A 19,787-nucleotide genomic window follows, 5' to 3' on the forward strand; every position below is an offset into this window, starting at 1 on the left:
GGCTGACCTGGAATTCACTATGGAGTCTCAGGGTGGCCTCGAACTCACAGCGATCCTCCTACCTCTGCCTTCCAAGTGCTGGGATTAAAGGCATGCACCACCACGCCCGGCTCTTTTGTTCTTTTGTTCATGGTACGCAAGTGCTCTACCACTGAGATCTGTATTAGCTTTGAGGAAAAGCAAGGCCACCCTGAGACTTCATAGTGAATTCCTGGCCAGCTTCAGCTAGAGTGAGACCCTACCTCGGAAAAAAAAACAGATTATATATATATTATATATATAATATATATAATATAATATATATATCTCAAGGCTCTTCATGAATATGAATACTATTTTTTAAAAAATATTTTACTTTCATTTATTTATTTACTTAACAGAGAGAGAGAGAGAATGAATGGGCGCACCAGGGCCTCCAGCCACTGCAAATGAACTCTAGATGTGTGTGCCCCCTTACACATCTGGCTAACGTGGGTCCTGAGGAATCGAACCTGGGTCCTTTGGCTTTGCAGGCAAACGCCTTAACTACTAAGCCATCCCTCCAGGCGAATATCAGTCCTATTAATGATGGTCAAGTTGCCTCATGTACAGGAGGATGTAAGTTGCTTGTCCCTTGCTATGCATGCCTCGCCAGCATTGATACTGATTTTGCTGTTGTTGTTGTTTTTGAGTGACAAGCACTGCCAAAATTGAGGGATTGTAGCCAACTCTGGCCCGCTGCCATTAACAGCATTAAAACACTCTTGCTGTTGCAGAGATAGACTGTCAATAAATAATGGAGCACCTATAAAACATTTTCCCCCAAATCTTTTTTTTGTTTTTTAACTTAATGACATGTTAACCTCAGAGGAGAATGGACACAGACAGCTGACATGTTCTGCAGACACATGAGCTTATTTTGGCATAGCATCACACGTGAAATGCCACCACATTCCCCTGAACCTCGCTGTGAAAAATGAGCGCACGCAGAGCTGAGCATGGCCAGTTCACAGGCACCATCAGCAGACCTTCACTATTAGCGGAAGCAGCTCCTTGCAAGAGGCCAATGCCGGGCACATCAAGCTGTTAGCAAGTGAAGATGTTCTGAGGACTTAAGTACCTTTGAATGTCCTCTTTTATGGACTTAAGTATATCTTCTGGCCCAAAGACCCTCTGCAAAGCTACTTGAAAAATGAGGTAGTCGGCTGGGTTTGGTAGTTCACTGTTACAGCTCCCCACACTTGCAAGGCAGAAGCAGGAAGAATGTGAATTTGAGGCAAGTCTGGGCTGTATAGCAAGATCCTGTCAGAAAGAAGGAGGGCTGGAGAGATGGCTTAACGGCTGAGGTGCTTGCCTGCAAAGCCGAACAATGCAGGTTCAATTCCCTAGGACCCATGTAAGCCAGATGTACGAGGAGGCACATGCATCTGGAGGCACATGCATCTGGAGTTCATTTGCAGTGCCTGGAGGCCCAAGCATGCCCATTCTCGCTCTCTCTCTCTATCTCTATCTCTGTACCTGCCTATTTCTGTATCTCTCAAATAAATTTTTTCTTTTTTTTAATTTTTATTAACATTTTCCATGTCAAATAAATATTTTTTAAGAAAAGGAAAGAAAGAGCCAGGCATGGTGGTGCATGCCTTTAATCACAGCACTTGAGAGGCAGGGGTAAGAGGATCGCTGTGAGTTCAAAGTCCCTGAGACTACATAGTGAATTACAGGTCAGCCTGGGCTACAGTGAGACCCTACTTCAAAAAAAAAAAAAAAAAAAGGGATGGGAGAGGAAGAGAGAAAGAAGGAAATAAAAGAATAAGAGAAAAAAGAGAAAGGGAGAAGAAAGTGAAAAATTAGATGGCCAAAGCTTTAAGGCATTGTGATGGGATATATTTCATAAAGGTTGCATTTTGCATGCAGAAGTAAAACAGATTCAGAATAAACTCACTGACTGTGGTCCACATGTCCCTATTGGGGTAGCAAAGCTCACCTAGCAGAGATAAACCCTGGGATAGAGTTCAAGACTCCTCGACAGAGGAGTCTTTGTCCCCCCATTTTCCGTTAGAGCCCCCTGTGACACCCTGCGTGGATAGACAAATTATGATTGTCATTTTCCTTGCATTCGTTCAAATGCTGCGTGACACCCTTCTCACTCTTCTCTGAGGAAACTTTTCTTGACCTTCTTGATCTTTCTTTGTAATTCTCAAGACCCATGTCACATTGGGGGGCCCTGGTTCCTCAGGGGCTGTTGCGCACTGGCTCCCCAGAGGTGTCCGGGCAACTGTGGAGCAGGGTCTCTTGTGGCCGGGAGTGCGACAGGAATCAAACATCCGGCAGGCAGCGTTGGAGAGCGCCTCGTTTATTTGTCAGGGGAATGGGTTTATAAGCACTTGTGAAAGAGCGGGCAGAAGCACGGGTAGGTACAGGTCATAAAGGGATTGGTTAGTACAAAGGTCCCACTGATGCCTAATTAGCATGTCGTGACGTCACAGATGAGCGGGAAAGGGTCACCAGGTCTAAGTATTGGTGGGAAAAGGTATAGGGTATGGGTCGCAGGGGGATTGGCTGTCAGAAAGATGCTGGCTGGTACCTCATTAACACACAGGGGCTTGGCGGGCAAGAGGTCACAAAGCTCTGGGGAAAATGAAACCTAAGTCTTATCAGGAGGTCCGCGTGTCCCGGGCTGGGGAAGGAAGCCATCCCACTCCTGCCAGCCTCAGGACCCCAAGTTGTCGGGGGGTCTAGGGCAGCTGTGACCTCCTGAGGTCCTTAGCCCCGTGCCTGGCAGCTCAGGCCCGCTTTAACCCTCAGTGGCCCGGGGCCCTTACCTGCGTCTGACATGTCACTTTTCTTTTTTCTTTGATGCTCTGAATCTTTGCTGTGTCACAAGCTGGTTCCGTACATGGCACGTAGAAGGACACAGTGAGGGTCAGTGGCCCAACACGGTTTCAGTCTGGGACGGTAGTGACCCAGGAGGCCATCGGGAGCCAGCCCTGCACGCCAGGCGGCCTCCGTGCCTGCCACGCTCACACCCAGCAGGGCTGTCTTGTTAGCACCAGCGCTGCGTGTGCTCTTGGGACTTGGTTTACTCGTCTGTGAAATGAGGTGGTTGGGTTCCAGGGTCCCCAGAGCCCTGTGCTCATGTCTCTGCGTCATGCATGGTTAAAGGCTTTTCCTGGGTGAGTACTGAGCAGAATCTGCCGGTTCAGGTTTGAGAATCCGGGCACATTCTAAATGCACCTCAGGGTCGGTTAACAGGCATGCTTTTAATTGAGGTCTTTGTAGGTCTTCACATGTTATGAACTTTATTAAGCTCATTTCAGACACTTGGTTTAAAAAAAAAAAAAGTTGCAGCTTGGCCTGGAGGGATGGCTTAGCAGTTAAGGTGTTTGCCTGCAAAGCCAAAGGACCCAGGTTCGATTCCCCAGGACCCATATTAGCCAGATGCACAAGGGGCACATGCGTCTGGAGTTTGTTTGCAGTGGTTGGAGCCTGGCGCACCCATTCTGTCTCTCTCTCTCTCTCTCTCTCTCTCTCTCTCTCTCTCTCTCTCTATTTCTCTGTCAAATAAATAAATAAAAATAATTAAAACAAAAAAATTGGGATTGCCGTGAGTTCAAGGCCACCCTGAGACTATGTAGTGAATTCCAGAATTGCCGGAGCTAGAGTGAAACCCTACTTCATATAAACAAACAACAACAAAAAAAGGTTTTTTCATTTTTTGGTGAGTAGTGCAATAAAACCTTTCTTATAAACCAACAACAAAAACTAAAATGAACCCCGGGCATGGTGGCACACGCCTTTAATCCCAGCACTCAGGAGGCAGAGGTAGGAGGATCGCTGTGAGTTCGAGGCCACCCTGAGACTACATAGTGAATTCCAGGTCAGCCTGGGCTAGAGTGAGACCCTACCTTCAAAAACCAAAATAAAATAAAATAAAAACTAAACTGAGCGCTTCCAATGGCAATAATTGCAGCTGACTTGTACTGAGTGCCGGGGATTGTTGCAAGCCTGACTTTGCGTGCATGAACACATGTAACCCTCACAGTGGTCATGCTAAGGGGCCAGGCATTCTGCAATCCAGACCCCCCTTCATGTGATTCACCTTCCAGTGGAGGAGAGGGATCAATCATGGCACACACAAGTCCAAGGGAGATACTACTGGGGGGTGGGGGGGAAGCCAAGCTGGGGAGAGAGCTGCGGAGTGCCTGGCCAGACTGTAGCTCTGAAGAGTCATGGCCTCAGGAGAGGTGATACTGAGGAGGAGATGAGCTATAGGGAAGCTTAGACATTAGGGGCAGGAAGGGGGTCAGGGGGCGGGCAGCCATGTCTGCTGGACAAAGGTTCCCAGTGTGGCCAGGAATAGGATAGGTACTTTATAGTTGGAAACATCCAGAGAAATCTTCCAGCCCAAGCCTTCTCAGCTGCCCCCTCCCCTCTCTCATATGTCAGATAAGGAACATGAGGCCCCAGTAAAAAGGGACGACATCCAAAAGGTCCTAGTCAGTGACCTCACCTGGCCAGGCGCCCAGGGACTCATAGTTTCGAGTCTTGTCAAGGACACACACACTAATGAAGATCCAGAAAACTTTTGAGTCATTAAGCCCCCTGCGCTCCCCACAACCCCCCATTGCTTGCCCTGAGATGGACAGATAACTGATGAATCTTCTCATCAAAGTCCTACCAAGAGGCTGCTAACGCTGCGTCAGTAACACGGAGGCATTACAGGTGGAGGAAGTTCAAGGTTAAGTTCCCGAAGGCCCGTGGTTCCAATTTTTTTTTTTTTTTTGGCTGGCTGATCAATCAATACATAACCTTGTTTTATGCGTTTCACCTTATTTAATATACATTATTGATTCATTAACATTGAACACGTGGCTGTGAGCACCAAAGTCTTCTCTGAAGCTCTTAACCAGACATACTTAGTCTTCATAAGGCTTTCTAGGGTTTAGGAGCAGTTTGGGGGCTGTTTTAAATAGGAATATCTCCCCAAGCAAGGGAAAAAAAAATAAAGAAAAACCTGTGAGAAATGAAACAATACATGAACCTAGAAGACAGAAAGTCACTTTGTCCCATGTTAGCTGGGAACATGTGGTTTGGGATGTTCCTTGTGAATTTCAGTTTTGAAGTTACAAGTAAATTTCAGCAAGTAGAACACTTGGAAACACAGACTCTAGGCACGGGGAAACAATGAGAATTGACTGCATTTTGCTCGAGCTGTCCAAAGGAAGGACTTCTTTCAGACCCAGGTGGCATCATTTGTGGTGGCATCATCTGCTGGAACATGTTCCAAAGGTAGGGGGCCAAATGGGTTCTGAATCTCCTCAGATACTGCCTGGACAGCATGCCAGAAGACAACCGTTGGCAAAAATGATGATCTTGCCGGGCATGGTGGTTGGTGCTCGCCTTTAATCCCAGCACTCGGGGGGGCGGGGGACGGACAGAGGTAGGAGGATTGCCATGAGTTTGAGGCCACCCTGAGACTTCAGAGTGAATTTCAGGTCAGCCTGGGCTAAAGTGCGACCCTGCCTCGAAAAACCAAAGAGAAAAAAAAAAATCTTGCTTGCATTTTCCCATATCATAGATAGGCTTATTATTCTTTGAGGCTGAACTATGTAATGTCCCCCATCTGTCCACAGTAACCCAGTTCTGACCAAGACTGTGTCCCAAGGATGGAGGCAGCCAGGCTCTTGACTCCAGGCGCTCACTCACTCTCTCCATGTCTCTCTTTCTCTCTCTCTCTTGCTCACCCCCCTCCCCACATGTTCTCTCTCTCTCTCTCCCCTCCCCTTTCCTCTCCCTGGTGTCTGTCCTGTGCCTCTGCATTCCCCCCCACCCCCAAGCCCATGTGGCCATTATGCTTTCCTAGGAAAACAGCACACTCCACTCCGTGTGCTGGGTTCAGATGCACCCTGTGGTTTCTCTCTATGCTTACTCTGCAATAGTGCCTGGCAGCTGCGTAGCCATGGAAACAATCAGCGGCATCAATCAGCCACATGGACCCGAGAACTTGCCTCTGGGTCTTTTCCAAGACGCCTGCAGGGGAGAACTGAGCATACCACTTCACCCTTGCAGAGTGAGAATGGTGTTCCAGGCCCGCAGACATCTGCAAACAAGCAGGAAAAGAAGTAGGATCTTGCCAGCCAAGCCTCTTGGCCTCCACTTCCACAGGCTCGTGGGCCAGCTCTCAGAGCGTGGGCCAGGGGGGGCCCGTGTTCCCTGCTTGGTTTGGTGTGCAAGTGTCTCCAGCAGCAGATGCGATTAGGGTCCCTCCTGTCAAAATTTCCACGCTCAGGTTTGGAACAACATTTTTTTAAAATTTTTATTTATTTATTTGAGAGCGACAGACACAGAGAGAAAGACAGATAGAGGGAGAGAGAGAGAATGGGTGCGCCAGGGCTTCCAGCCACTGCAAACGAACTCCAGACGCGTGCGCCCCCTTGTGCATCTGGCTAACGTGGGACCTGGGGAACCGAGCCTCGAACCGGGGTCCTTAGGCTTCACAGGCAAGCGCTTAACCGCTAAGCCATCTCTCCAGCCCTGGAACAAGATTTTTGATGGTGCTTCATGGTAACTTTGAGCGTGGTCCTTGTGGGCCTCAGGGTGTGTAAGCAGGTTGGAGGGGGAGGATCTTGGAGGAGTTTCAGGTGGATTTGACAATCGCCCACATGTCTTCATTCAGCCAATATTTAGTGTGTGTCACAAGCGCCTGGCCCTCCTCTGGGTTCTGAGAAACAGGTCCACAGCACCAACAATTCTAAGAAGTCTCCAGGACCGGTTTGGATTGAGTGTTGCTGTTTCCACCGCAGCAAGTGCTGAGCCTAGAAGGGTGGAGTCATCGGCTGCCTCTGTCCCCGGGGGAGGGTCTCACTGGCTCCTCCTATGAAATGGAGGGAATGATCCGCCCTGCGGGTTCAACCTCTGCTGCTTGTTTACTGTGTGGCCTCGGGCAAGTCCACCAAGCTCTCTGAACCTCAACCTCTCAGAAAATCGGAGGTCAGGCAGGTGGGGTGGCGCACTCCTTTAATCCCAGCACTGAGGAGGATCTTGATGAGTTTGAAGCCAGCCTGAGACTGCAGAGGGACAATGAGTTCCAGTTCAGCTAGAATGAGACACTGCAAAAAAAAAAAAAAAAATCAAAGAAGGGAGGAAGAAAAGGAAGAGTTCAATACTATCACGGTTTGATCAGGTATCCCCCATAAATTTAGGTATTCAGAACGCTAGGTTCCCAGCTGACGGCAGTTGGAAATTTACGCCTCCTGGAGGGGTGTATTGTTGGGGGCGGGGTTATGGGTGTTACAGCCAGTGTCCCCTTTGCCGGTGTTGGTGTTGCTATTGTCCACCTTATGTTGGGCAGGGGGTGATGTCCACCCTCTGCTCATGTCATCTTTTTCCTTGCCATCATGGAGCTTCCCCTCGAGTCTGTAAGCCTAAATAAACCCCCTTTTCCCAAAAGCTGCTCTTGGTTGGGTGATTTTTGCCAACAGTGCGAACCTGACTGCAACAAATACCTATGTTATTGCTGTAAGAAGACATCTTGCTGCTTGTTGTCGGATATGTAGCATTTGGAACTGATCTGTAAATGCTTGGGCCCATCTTCATGCTTTCCCCACTAATTAATTGATTAATTCCCCCTCATTAGCCCACACTCTTAACTTTGTACATAAAGTAGTGCAGAATAAGCAAGCCTTCAGTAAGTTGTCATTGACAATATAGTTGTGACTATTACATGTGAATGTCAGATTATATATGTCTCAAGCAATATGCCTGCAAATTTGGATTTAAGTATACATGCACACACCCCTTTTCCACAGCATTCTGAAAACATTCGGTCCCATTAAACCTGCCTCTGCTCAAAATTTCCATTGATACAAATATGCCTCCTCATACCAACCTGGTCCCCAGGCAGAAAATGACTACCACTTAGAATGTCTCTACTACATCACAACCCAGAGGCCTGTCTCTGGTGCAAGTAAAGACTTTCCAAGATCCTGGCCATCAGGAAATGGGCCCAGGCGCCTCTGCAAACATCTCTGTCCCTCAGCTTGCAATGGACTGCTGGTTAAACCCGAGTGGATCTGCATCTGACAGCAAACTTTTCCATTAGCTAACCCTACCATGGAGTCTGAGCGAGGCTTGCATTGCACTCTGTAAATCCATAGAGCTTTCATTTTCAAATTTCTTTTAACTCACTTGTGATGTTCAGACCACTCAGCAAGTTCACAGTCATTTAAGATTTATGGGCAGAGGTGACCCTGGCTGGGATCCATCCTGCCAATACCGTACCAGGCAGGAGCGAGCGAGCATGCAGGCCTGCAGATGGATCCTGGAGGGATCTGAGCTTCAGATCACCCCTAAGGGCCTGGTGTGGTACAAATGTTTGGTGGGATGTCAGCTGTCCTCATGAGCGCCCTGTTTGGAAGAGCTTGTCAGGTACTACCGCGGTGCGTAATTTACTAATATAGCTGTCTTATTCTGAAAAATAAGGAGAGAAAAACTCAAGTAAATGGCACTATGCCCAGTGTCCCCAAGGACCCTGTGTCATGTTTCTGCCTGGCTGGGTTGCAGTCTCAAGGAAGCAGGAGGAGTGGTTGGCACGCTTGCTGAGACCAGTGCAGAAATGCACTCTGGGGCCTCCCTAGCTTGGGGTCATACCTTGCTTAATGGATAATTCACCAGGAGAACTAGGTCAGACTCCACTCGAGGGAACCCCTAGACAGTACTCCTGGAACAGTCCACCACCACCTCCCAGAGTTGGAAAGCATTTTGATATTTACAAGGAAAGCAGTTTCAAAGCCCGAGTTCATTGAAAACCAATGGGTGATGACCTGGTCTGTATGTCAGCATGGAATGACCACAGCACTGATGTCCCTACGCTGAGGCCACACCCCACCAGGATGTTTGAACTTCAAATACCTGCGCAGTCATAGAAGGTACTGTGAGGGTTGTTTAGGTCAAGGCCATTTGCCTACCAGCCACTTGTTTTCTCAGCAATAGAAAAAGACTCCAGGGCTGGAGAGATGGCTCAGCAGTTGAAGGTGCTTGCAAAGCCTGACGGCCTGGGCTCGATTCCCCAGTACCCATGTCAAAGCAGATACACAAAGTGGCACATGCATCTGGAGTTTGTTCGTAGCAGCGGGAGGCCCTAGTGGACCCATTCTCTCTGTCACGTGTGTGTGTGTGTGTGTGTGTGTGTGTATGTGTGTGTGCGTGTGTGTGTAAAAAGACCCCAGCTCCTAAGCAGAAATGTCACCTGGTGCCATTTCTATTGCTTCAGTAACTAGGAGAGTAAGGGCCAAGGGCTGTTCTTAACCCTTAGAGTACAGAGAGCAAATGAATGTACTCTAGGTGGGAATTATTCTATCTCTGTTCCAAATGCATCGTATGTGAGCTAGATGGTTATTTGAAAAGTCGTTTGTATCTCTCCCTCTCTGCCTCTTTCTCTCTCTCTCTCTCAAATAAATAAATAAAAATAAAAAGTTAAAAAAAAATTGGGCTGGAGAGATGGCTTAGCGGTTAAGCGCTTGTCTGTGAAGCCTAAGGACCCCGGTTCGAGGCTCGGTTCCCCAGGTCCCACGTTCGCCAGATGCACAAGGGGGTGCACGCGTCTGGAGTTAGTTTGCAGAGGCTGGAAGCCCTGGCGCGCCCATTCTCTCTCTCTCCCTCTATCTGTCTTTCTCTCTGTGTCTGTCGCTCTCAAATAAAAATTTAAAAAAAATTAAAAAAAAAAAATTACAAGGGCTAAAGGGCTGCTTAGTGGTTAAGGCATTTGCCTGCAAAGCCAATGGACCCCGATTCGATTCCCCAGGACCCATGTAAGCCAGCTGCACAAGGGGGTACATGTGTCTGAAGTTTATTTGCAGTAGCTGGAGGCCCTGGCACACCCTCCCTGTCTCTCTTTCTCAAATAAATAAATAAAAATAAAACATGTAAAAGATCCTTCTTAGTCACATAGAGCAGGAATTCATGTGTGACCCAGCCTCATGGCTGTGAAAGGTCTCCACTGAGCTGTTCTCTGTGGCTAGCGCAGCAGCCAGGGTTACCAGGCTCTCAGAATCTAGCAAGACACACTGGAATTTGTCCCGTGGAAGTCCATGGAACCTTCTAGCCAGTTCTGTTGGTTCCCTGGGGTTCACCTTTCTGTTCTGTCAAATTCCTCTTTTCCACCCAGAGGCTTTGGCGCTCCCTGTCTCTTCCTCTGTGAAGCCCTCCCCAGGAAAAGGAAAGGAGAGCTTTAATTCTCCTGGACACTTTGCCAGCTCCTTGTGGGAACATCAAGGGTCAGCTCAAGGGGGTGTCTATCCATGTTACCTGTGTTAGACTCTAGGTATTGCACTCACCTCGCCAGTACATTCCCTCTATACTTCCTGTGCCTTTTTCTTCTGTGTCCCACTAAGATCTTAGCCATTTCTTACGCGGAGCCATTTAACCAGTTCCCTCATCCACTACTCAAAAGAGAACTCTGATGCTAGCAGGAACTTTTTCCTGTGTTTTGTTGTTGTTTTGGTGAGTTACAGGAGTTGATGATTCAGGGTTGAGGTCCCAGAAGGAATTAGATCTCTGCAAAGACACTGGAGACCTCAATGCTTGTGAACTCCAACTTCAGGTCCTTGTCCAAGTTATTAAAAAAAAATTGAAAATGTACACTCACGGGTAAATTTTGAATTATGAGATAAATTTTAGGAAGATTTAGGATTACTAGGAGAGGCAGAGCAGGAAAGCCCAAGTCAATAGAAATTCTACTCCTTCCCAGTCTGGCTGGGAAGGGAGAGGAGGGGACACCAGAGACAATCTTCCTCACCTAGGGAAGTGTCTGTCTCCAGGAAAGGAGCTCCCGTGGTTGTGGAAAGAAGCAAGAAAGTCCCCCCGACAAAGCAGTGCAGTACCCAGGCCAAAAGAAAAGTCTCCCCCTTCCTAGCCAGGCTGGAAAGGGGGAGGAGAGCCCTAAAAGCTCCCCCCTCACATAGGGAGAAAGGGAAATAAAAGCTGGGAAGTGTAGGGGGGACAGGAAAGCTCACACACAGGGCTCAGACCCGTTTATGTGACCCAGATATCCACTTAGAATGAACCTCATCATCAGCTGCAGGTGTGTAAGGGAGAGACCTGATGGGTTGGGCTCAAGGGGCTGACTCAGGAGAGACCAGCCCCCAAGTGTTAAGGCTGGGAAAAGTCGAAGAAAAAGCAGGGAACAGATGCAAGAGGTTTTGCCTTCTGCCGTCTTGGAGGAGACTGAATCAGATGTGAGTTCTAGTCTTGCCAGAGCAGGCGAGATGACATCCATGTTTCTGTGGGCCAGTCCCTAGCTAACTACCTAACACACACACATACACACACACACACACACACACACACACACACACGCACACGCACGCACACAGGCTACCATGTTTCTAATCCATACTAATGGGACAGAGGTTCATGGATCCTAGGGAGGCCTTAAAACTCCTGATCCCTCCGTCTGCCTTCTTAGTGCTAGGGTTATAAACATGTGCCACCACACCCAGCTGGTAAACTTTCTCCATTCCTCAGTACGTGTACTTGAGGTAGTGGTTGATGAACATGGGAAGCTGGTGAAAGTCCCAAACTGTCTTTTCATACCAGTCTCCACACACAGTTTCAAGATGTGTTTTCAGGGCGTATTGGAACTTCCAGAAACCCATCCGTGGAGCGCTCAGGTCTGTGTGTCTTCATTGACAACCTCCAAAAGTCAGATGATAAGGTGGAGCCTGGCCTTCCGCAAAGGACAGAACACCCCACCTCCTCTCTACCCTGTGCCCCCCACTCCCATCCAAGGTGTGTCCCTAGTGAGGTGCTGTCATTAGTTAGAAAAACAAAACAGTAGGATTGGTACTGTTGACTTTTTTTTTTTTTTTTTTTTTTGAGAGAGAGAGAGAGAGAAATTTGGCACACCAAGGCTTCAGCCCCTGCAATCAAACTCCAGACACTTGCGCCACCTAGTGGGCATGTGCGGCCTTGCGCTTGCTTCATCTTTGTGCCTCTGGTTTATGTGGTGCTCAAGAAATGTTTTCTTAGATATACATTTCTTAGATACACATTTGCTACTAGGCTGCTCAGTAAGGCTTTCTGGCTACATCGAGGCAGCACTGAACAGTGCCCGGTGCTCTTTGAGGCTCTGTTCTTTGGAATGAAAACCATTTGCCTCCCCCTGGGGGAGCTCTTGCATATCAGTTTTCTTTTTCTTTGTCTACATACAATAGTGGTGAAGCTTTTCAGAGCCGAAGCTAACTTAAAATAACTGCAGGATTCTAAAAGCGATTTTAGAAAGCAATTTGTGATGACGGTGATGACATTGACATCAATATTCCCTGGGCTGTTTCCTTTTCATGGATGTGACAGAACGGTACTCTGGATGTGTTGTGTGACTCAGTTTCCCAAGCAGGAAAGCTAACTTGGGTTCTACTGAGTGGTATTTGTTTGTTTGTTTGTTTGTTTCTTTCTTTTAGCTTGAAATCCATGTGTTCTTGCACTTAGTAGGATCAAGATCAGCCAGTAATCTTTTACATTCTTTCTTGTTACTGAATTCTTGTATCAAAACTTGGAGGATTTCATAGGAGGCAGCTAGAGGCAATGGGAAGATGTGTTTGTGGTTTCTGGTTTTAAGAGTATGTGACCATCTTACAGTGCCCCCAGCAAGGGACCCCAGCTCCTGCCAACCTCCACCCCCATTTCCACTTGAATCCACTTGAATATCACAGTGGCCTTGTCCAAACTGCGGTGTCCACAGCAGAGCCTCGATTCACTGAGGCTTTGGCCAAGGGAAATATGTATTTTATTTTCCAACCTGGAACATGAGAGTAAGAGGAGCAGACATTAATTTTGCCAAAACAACAAACGTAAACCAGAATTAGAACTATCATGGGGGTAAACTGGGACATGTTGTCACCCTAATGACACAGATTCTGCCGTTTTCAGTGCTCCCTTTGATGACTTGTTATGATTATATATATAGATATATAATATATATAATATACATCCATGAGGTAACTATTACTATTAATCCTGCTTTTCACATATGGAAAAATTGCAACTTGATAAATGTATTAGGGTTCTGTAGAAGAACAGAACCGATAGGATGAATATGTACGGAGGGGCGGATTTAGTGGATTAGCTTACACAATATGGGCTGGACAGTCCAACGATAGCTGTCTGCAGACAGGAGAGTCAGAGAACCAGGTAGCTGCTCAGTCCACCAGGCTGGGTGTAGGCTGGAGAGTGGGTAGACTGGGAAACTGCTTAACGGCTTATAGAGCAACTGTAAGAGTTCCCCAGGGGGGCTGGAGAGATGGCTTAGCAGTTAAGCGCTTGCCTGTGAAGCCTAAGGACCCCGGTTCGAGGCTCGGTTCCCCAGGTCCCACGTTAGCCAGATGCACAAGGGGGCGCACGCGTCTGGAGTTCGTTTGCACAGGCTGGAAGCCCTGGCGCGCCCATTCTCTCTCTCTCCCTCTATCTGTCTTTCTCTCTGTCTGTCGCTCTCAAATAAATAAATAAAAAAAATTAAAAAAAAAAAAAAAGAGTTCCCCAGGGAACAGGCAGCTGGTTGGCTTTTGTGGCTGCCTTGGGGACAGCCCTCTCTTACGGGTTCATGTCTTAACAGCCACTGCGCGTACCATCTGCGGGACTCAGTGGAGGCGTAACCTAGTGTTTGCCGCTAGGCTACCAGCATCAGCATGCAGCGCTCTTAGTGGACTGCTTCCGTCTTAGATGGGTGTTTTCTCCGCTGAGAAAGTGTGATTAGCAATCAAGAGGTGGCTGCTCAGGCCGAGGTGGCTGTGATGGAGAAGTGTGAACCCTGCGTGGTATTGGTCATGTTGGAACAAATCGCTGCATTTCTTCATTTCATTTTGAAGTATGCTTTGGGAAACTTGATGAGCTCTCTTTGAGAGCCAGTCTGTGGCTCCAAGGAAGAGTGAGACTGTTTGCCTGCCCAGCTTGGCCTGCGAAGATCGTCTCTTCAGCTAGTGCACAACTTTGAAGGGGCCCCAAGGAGCAGGGAGGCATGAGGGACCATAGCTCAGACCACCCCAAGGCCAGCAACCCTGACGATCAGGAGCATGAATAAAAACATGACCTGCAGGCTGGAGTGATGGCTTGGGGGTTAAGGCACTTGCCTGCACTGTCTAAGGACCCAGGTTCGATACTCCAGGTCCCACATAAGCCAGCTGCACAAGATGGTGCATGCGTCTGGAGTTCATTTGCAGTGGCTAGACTCCCTGGCATGCCCATTCTTTCCCTCTCTCTCTCTCTCTCTATCTCAAATAAATAAAAATGACCTGTGTTTTGCCTTGTGATTCATGTGTGTTTAGGTTTTTGACTGGTTGAAATAAGCACATATTGCTTTAATATATATATATATATATATATATATATATATATATATATATATATATATATATAAAATTACCAGAAATTAAAAGGGAAGATAGGGCCGGGCAAGGTGGTGCATGCCTTTAATCCCAGCACTCGGAAGGCTGAAATAGGAGGATTGCTATGAGTTCGAGGTCAGCCTGACACTAATTCAGCCTGACTCTACCTCGCAAAACCAAAATAAATAAAGAAATGTTTCGAAAAAAGGGAAGATAGAAGCATGATCTCAAATACAACGGTTCCAACTGAAAGAAGATAGGGTTTATTGCTTTAAGCTGTCTCACAACTCTGTCCTACATACATTTTCACATTTGTTCATAACAAATGCTATTAGATCTCAGACCCACTTGTTACCCCCAAGGCCATTTTCTTCCCTTTCTGAGTACTTAACCCTCAAAGTTGTCCTCTGGACCTCCACACGCACACCTTGGGACATATGCTCACACACAAACATACATATCAAAAATAAATTAAAATGCTCACGAGTTAATTTTCCATAGAGGGGGGGTTTATTAACTAAACTGGATGACTGAACATACAAAATGGCTAAAACTGCACTGAGCATGCCATAGCTTGTAGATGCCTTGTAGTTTAGCGGGGCTTTGATCCACACTGACCCCAGCTTCTTATCCTCCGACTTTGCCTTCCAGTGTTTTGCGGTGCGCTCTCTGGGCTGGGTCGAGATGGCAGAGGAAGACCTCGCCCCTGGTAAAAGCAGCGTGGCTGTCAACAACTGCATCAGGCAGCTCTCGTACTGCAAAAACGACATCCGGGATACCGTCGGCATCTGGGGAGAGGTAAGCTGCATTTGGAAATTACCAATAGCAACCTCTTTACATTCTCCTCCCCCCCACCCAAGGTAGGGTCTCACTCTAGCCCCAGGATGATCTGGAACTCACTCTGTAGTCCCAGGCTGGCCTCCAACGCACAATGATCCTCCTATCTCTGCCTCCTGAGTGCTGGGATTAAAGGCGTGTACCATCATGTCCCCACTCATTCTGCTATTTTTTTTCTTTTTTTGTTCATTTATTTATTTATTTATTTGAAAGTGACAGAGAGAGAGGGAGAGAAAGAGACAGATAGAGAGGGAATGGGCGCGCCAGGGCTTCTAGCCACTGCAAACGAACTCCAGACGCATGCGCCCCCTTGTGCGTCTGGCTAACGTGGGTTCTGCGGAAATGAGCCTCAAACCAGGGTCCTTAGGCTTCACAGACAAGCGCTTAACCGCTAAGCCATCTCTCCAGCCCCGTTCTGCTATTTTTAATCCCAGGGTTCAGTGGGACTCGGTAGTGAAGAGCTCTGATGTGTTTGCTTGGTGCAGTTTTCCAAAAGACAGGTACTGGTGGCTTGGTGTCCCTGAGTGGTTAACACTGCCAACATGATGCTATGTCCCTGGGAGAGAGCATATCTCAGTGGCTACATGACAGAGTTCCCCTGGTTTTCCTCAAATCCTTAAAGATCTGAGGGTAAACCTTTAGCACTTAAAGGCCTTCCAAGTATACCATGCAAAATGAGTATCCATTTAAGAACAGTATTCTGAGGTGACAACTCACAGCTTTCTCAGAAGTGGGGTGCAACTCCCACACATGCACACAGATGCATCAATGCCCTACATTGCAGTCTGACAGTCAACATTGTACACGAGGCATGGAATCAATACCTACGTATTCTTTCTCACCTTCCACAAAACAGTTGAATTTGGAAATGTGAGTTGAGATAATCTCAGAAAAAAAGTAATAAGTAAATAAACTAAAGTTGCTTAAAATCATATCAAATAGAAAGAGCCCTGTAGTTACTATGCTCTGCCACCTGCAGGACATACCAAGGGCATCGTAGCATAGTGGGACTGGAGAGATGGCTTAGCGGTTAAGGCACTTGCTACAAAGCCTAGTGACCCGAGTTCAATTCCCCAGTACCCATGTAAAGCCAGATGCACAAAGAGGCGTATGCATCTGGTGTTCCTTTGCAGTACCTAGAGGCCCTGGCATATTCCCTCTCTCTCTCTCTCTCTTTCTCTCTCTCTCTCTCTCTCTCAAATAAATAAATATATTTTTATTTTTTTAAAGTTTTTATTTTTATTTATTTATTACAGTCAGAGGGGGAGAGAGAGACAGAGCGCACCAAGGAGAAAATGGGCGCACCAGGGGTTCTAGCCAATGCAAACAAACTCCAGATGCATGTACCCCTATGTGCATCTGGCTTTTGTGGGACCTGGAGAATCGAACCTGGGTCCTTAGGCTTCACACGCAAGTGCCTTAACCGCTAAGCCATCTCTCCAGCCCAAATAAATATACATATTTTAAGTTGACTTAGAATAATGCCTGTCATGTGAATATACTCCACTTGCCATATGTCAAGGTAACAGACCATGGGTAGGAAAGGTTGCTATTGGACCGGTCTGTCCACTATCATTTTCTCCTATGGAATGTAGGTTCCCAAGCCTCTCCATGGTAAAGGCTGTACCAAGCCTTCCTAAGGCAAAGCCTTCAATGGGGTCTGGTCTACATGGTCAACCAACTTAAATGCCAGGCATAAGAAAAGAAGAGAAAGAGTCTCCTCTCTTAAGAAAACTTACGTAGTTTTGGTTTTTAACATCTTCACTGCAACCTCACGCTTTCCATCCAAGTAGCTCGGGCCTGAGCTCGGGCCACCCACCTTCCCTTTCCTTTAGTCAAAATGCTGTCCCTGGGCTGGAGAGATGGCTTAGCGGTTAAGCGCTTGCCTGTGAAGCCTAAGGACCCCGGTTCGAGGCTCGGTTCCCCAGGTCCCACGTTAGCCAGATGCACAAGGGGGCGCACGCATCTGGAGTTCGTTTGCAGAGGCTGGAAGCCCTGGCGCCCATTCTCTCTCTCTCCCTCTATCTGTCTTTCTCTCTGTCTCTGTCGCTCTCAAATAAATAAATTAATTAAATTAAAAAAAAATGCTGTCCCTGCAGAACAATAATTCTTGGCCAGGACTTAAAGGCAGCTTGTTGTGACTTGTACCGTGTGAGCGGTGGATGGTGGGTGACACCGTAAAGCTGTGGCCTCAAACTCGGCGAATGCCTTCGGACACAGCGGTCTGCACACGTTGTATTTTCTGCTAGTGATTCTTATCTCAAACATCTCAGTGGCTGGCAGAGGAGGTTGTTGATTATTTAGAATCTCAGTAGAGACACTGACTAATGAAACACTGACCAGGAGAGACGCTCATCCACCCGTCCTTGCCACTCCGAACTTCACAGCTCAGCCACTCTGAGAACCTTGGACAGGAGCCTAAGCATCATTCTCAAAAACTGCACCAAAGGGCAATCAGACTGTCCCTTGGAGATTGAAACGGCCACCAAGAGATCTCACTGTTTCTCCCAGCCAGGCTTCAATGTCACCACATCCAGGCTACCTTATAGAGAAACTGTCTTTCAGCAGAATAGCAGGTGCTTAATGCTTCCTTAATATTTTGCCTCAGGATTGCACGGGGAAGAATAAAGTTGACTAAGTTAGCCTTCCTGTCCCCAAAGAGCCAGCCTGTGTGTGGAGAGGGGACACCACAGCCTACAAATCCCACCAGCTCAGAAGCCAGGAAGCCTCCCTGTCAGAGCAGCACCCATTACAAGCTTTGCATCAGACCTCAGAGCACTTAGCCCTAAGCCTCAGTGTTCCCAGCTGCTCATTGGAGATGACAAACCAAGCTCTCACGGGCAGTTAAGAGAATCCCTGTGCCAACCCACTTCCTGCACGTGAGATGCAGTAAGTCAACACATAACAGTGAACTGCTGTTCATCTAGTCCTGAGAAGTGTCACGGAGCCATGTCTGCCACTGGCCAGCCAGGTCATGTGGGCATGGAAGAATATGAAAGTGGGGGAGATAGACATGAGTGTGGATTAGGGAAGATGAGAGGATGTCTGAGGGAAGGTGTGATTTGAGGAACGGGGAGAGAGGAGCTATCAGAGCCTGATAGACGTGGAATTTAGAAAAGATTATTCAGAGCCGGGCGTGGGGGCGCACACCTTTAATCCCAACACTTTGGGAGGCAGAGGTAGGAGGATCGCCGTGAGTTCAAGGCCAGCCTGAGACTACAGAGTGAATTCCAGGTCAGCCTGGACTAGAGTAAAACCCTACCTCAAATAAAGAAAAAGAAAAAAAGATTAATAAAAGATTATTCAGGGTACCCACCATTAGCTCTTTTGTCTTAAAGATTCAGAAATATAAATAATCGAAGATAAGAGCTGGTTAGAAGGCTGGCCGGGATATGTCAGAGGACTCTGAGGAGAGAAAAGCTGGAATGGGGAAGGTGCATGAATATTTTAGTGCTGTGAAGATCTCTGTCTTAGAAAAACCGGTTATAGACCAAAGAGTAGGTCTTTTGACACTTGGAAGGATGTCCATAGGTGAACATGTGGGGCACATGGGATGTTTTCTCACTGACTTCCAGGGCAAAGACATGTACCTGATCCTGGAAAACGACACGCTCAGCCTGGTGGACACCATGGACCGCAGCGTGCTGCACTCTCAGCCCATCGTGAGCATCCGCGTGTGGGGTGTGGGCCGCGACAACGGCCGGTGAGTCCCTGGGCTGGTCCTGTTCCCATCCCCGTCCCCGTCCCCTTGCCAGACGCCCAGTTTTAGCTTAACACAGATATGTGGTCTTAAAATACCTACTTGACTGTGAAACTTGACTGAAACTGATTAGGTACGTAACAGATCAAGTGAATCTCTATGTCCTTGTCCCTTCGCCAATGCTACTTCCTGTCCTGACTCCCAACCCTCAACGCTTTGTCCGTTCTGGTTCCTACTGACGGCTTCTCATACCAGCCTTCCTCATTCTGCCAAGTTCCCAACTTACCAGTCAATGTGTACCCCTTTATTTTTCTCTTTTCTGCAGTCTTTCTAATCAACATCATCATACTCATTTGAGTCCCAGTCATTTCAGGACACTCCCTCCCTACAAATGAACACACACACACACACACACACACACACACACACACACACACACACGCATCCAGTGGCATTTTATTCATAGAGGGGTTACTTGAAAGGCTATGGTTATGCAACCTCTAATCACATATCTTAGATCATTAAGTCATTAAGTATTATTAACTATCACAAATGTGTGCAGCAATGGGGCTGGCTAAAGTTTTTTAACATCTGAAATGCCTGGTTTTAGAAAACAAAATTGCATTCCGCGTGTGTTTTTGTGAAATCCTATTGAAGCTGGATTATCTGGAAATGCTGCTTCTAAAATGTGTTGTGAATTTTCTGTTCTTCAGGATAACTGGAAATAGATGTGTAGAATTTCAGACACACGTTGTAGCTAATAACTTAAGCCACTGTTATCACAAACGTCATATTTGGACCCACCGTAAAGTAACTGGGCTGTGTGAAATGCAATTAGCTCTTAAATCAGTCAAGTTTTGGCAATTCCCAAGGTACAAGAGAGTCTTCTAGTA

The 19,787-nt window shown here is 47.3% G+C and overlaps 1 protein-coding gene across 10 annotated transcripts in view; it reads left to right on the forward strand.

Moving 5' to 3' along the window:
• The window catches only part of Apbb2 (amyloid beta precursor protein binding family B member 2), a 363,904-nt gene that overhangs the window by 254,243 nt on the left and 89,874 nt on the right, over window positions 1–19,787 (forward strand). For all 10 annotated transcript variants that reach the window (XM_045161203.1, XM_045161206.1, XM_045161207.1 and 7 more), the window contains 2 exons: window positions 15,009–15,155; window positions 18,770–18,897. In XM_045161203.1, coding sequence (XP_045017138.1) covers window positions 15,009–15,155; window positions 18,770–18,897 — 275 coding nt within the window. The remainder of the gene's footprint in view (window positions 1–15,008; window positions 15,156–18,769; window positions 18,898–19,787) is intronic.

Source organism: Jaculus jaculus, chromosome 11 (assembly GCF_020740685.1).
Source record: "Jaculus jaculus isolate mJacJac1 chromosome 11, mJacJac1.mat.Y.cur, whole genome shotgun sequence".
Lineage (NCBI taxonomy): Eukaryota > Metazoa > Chordata > Mammalia > Rodentia > Dipodidae > Jaculus > Jaculus jaculus.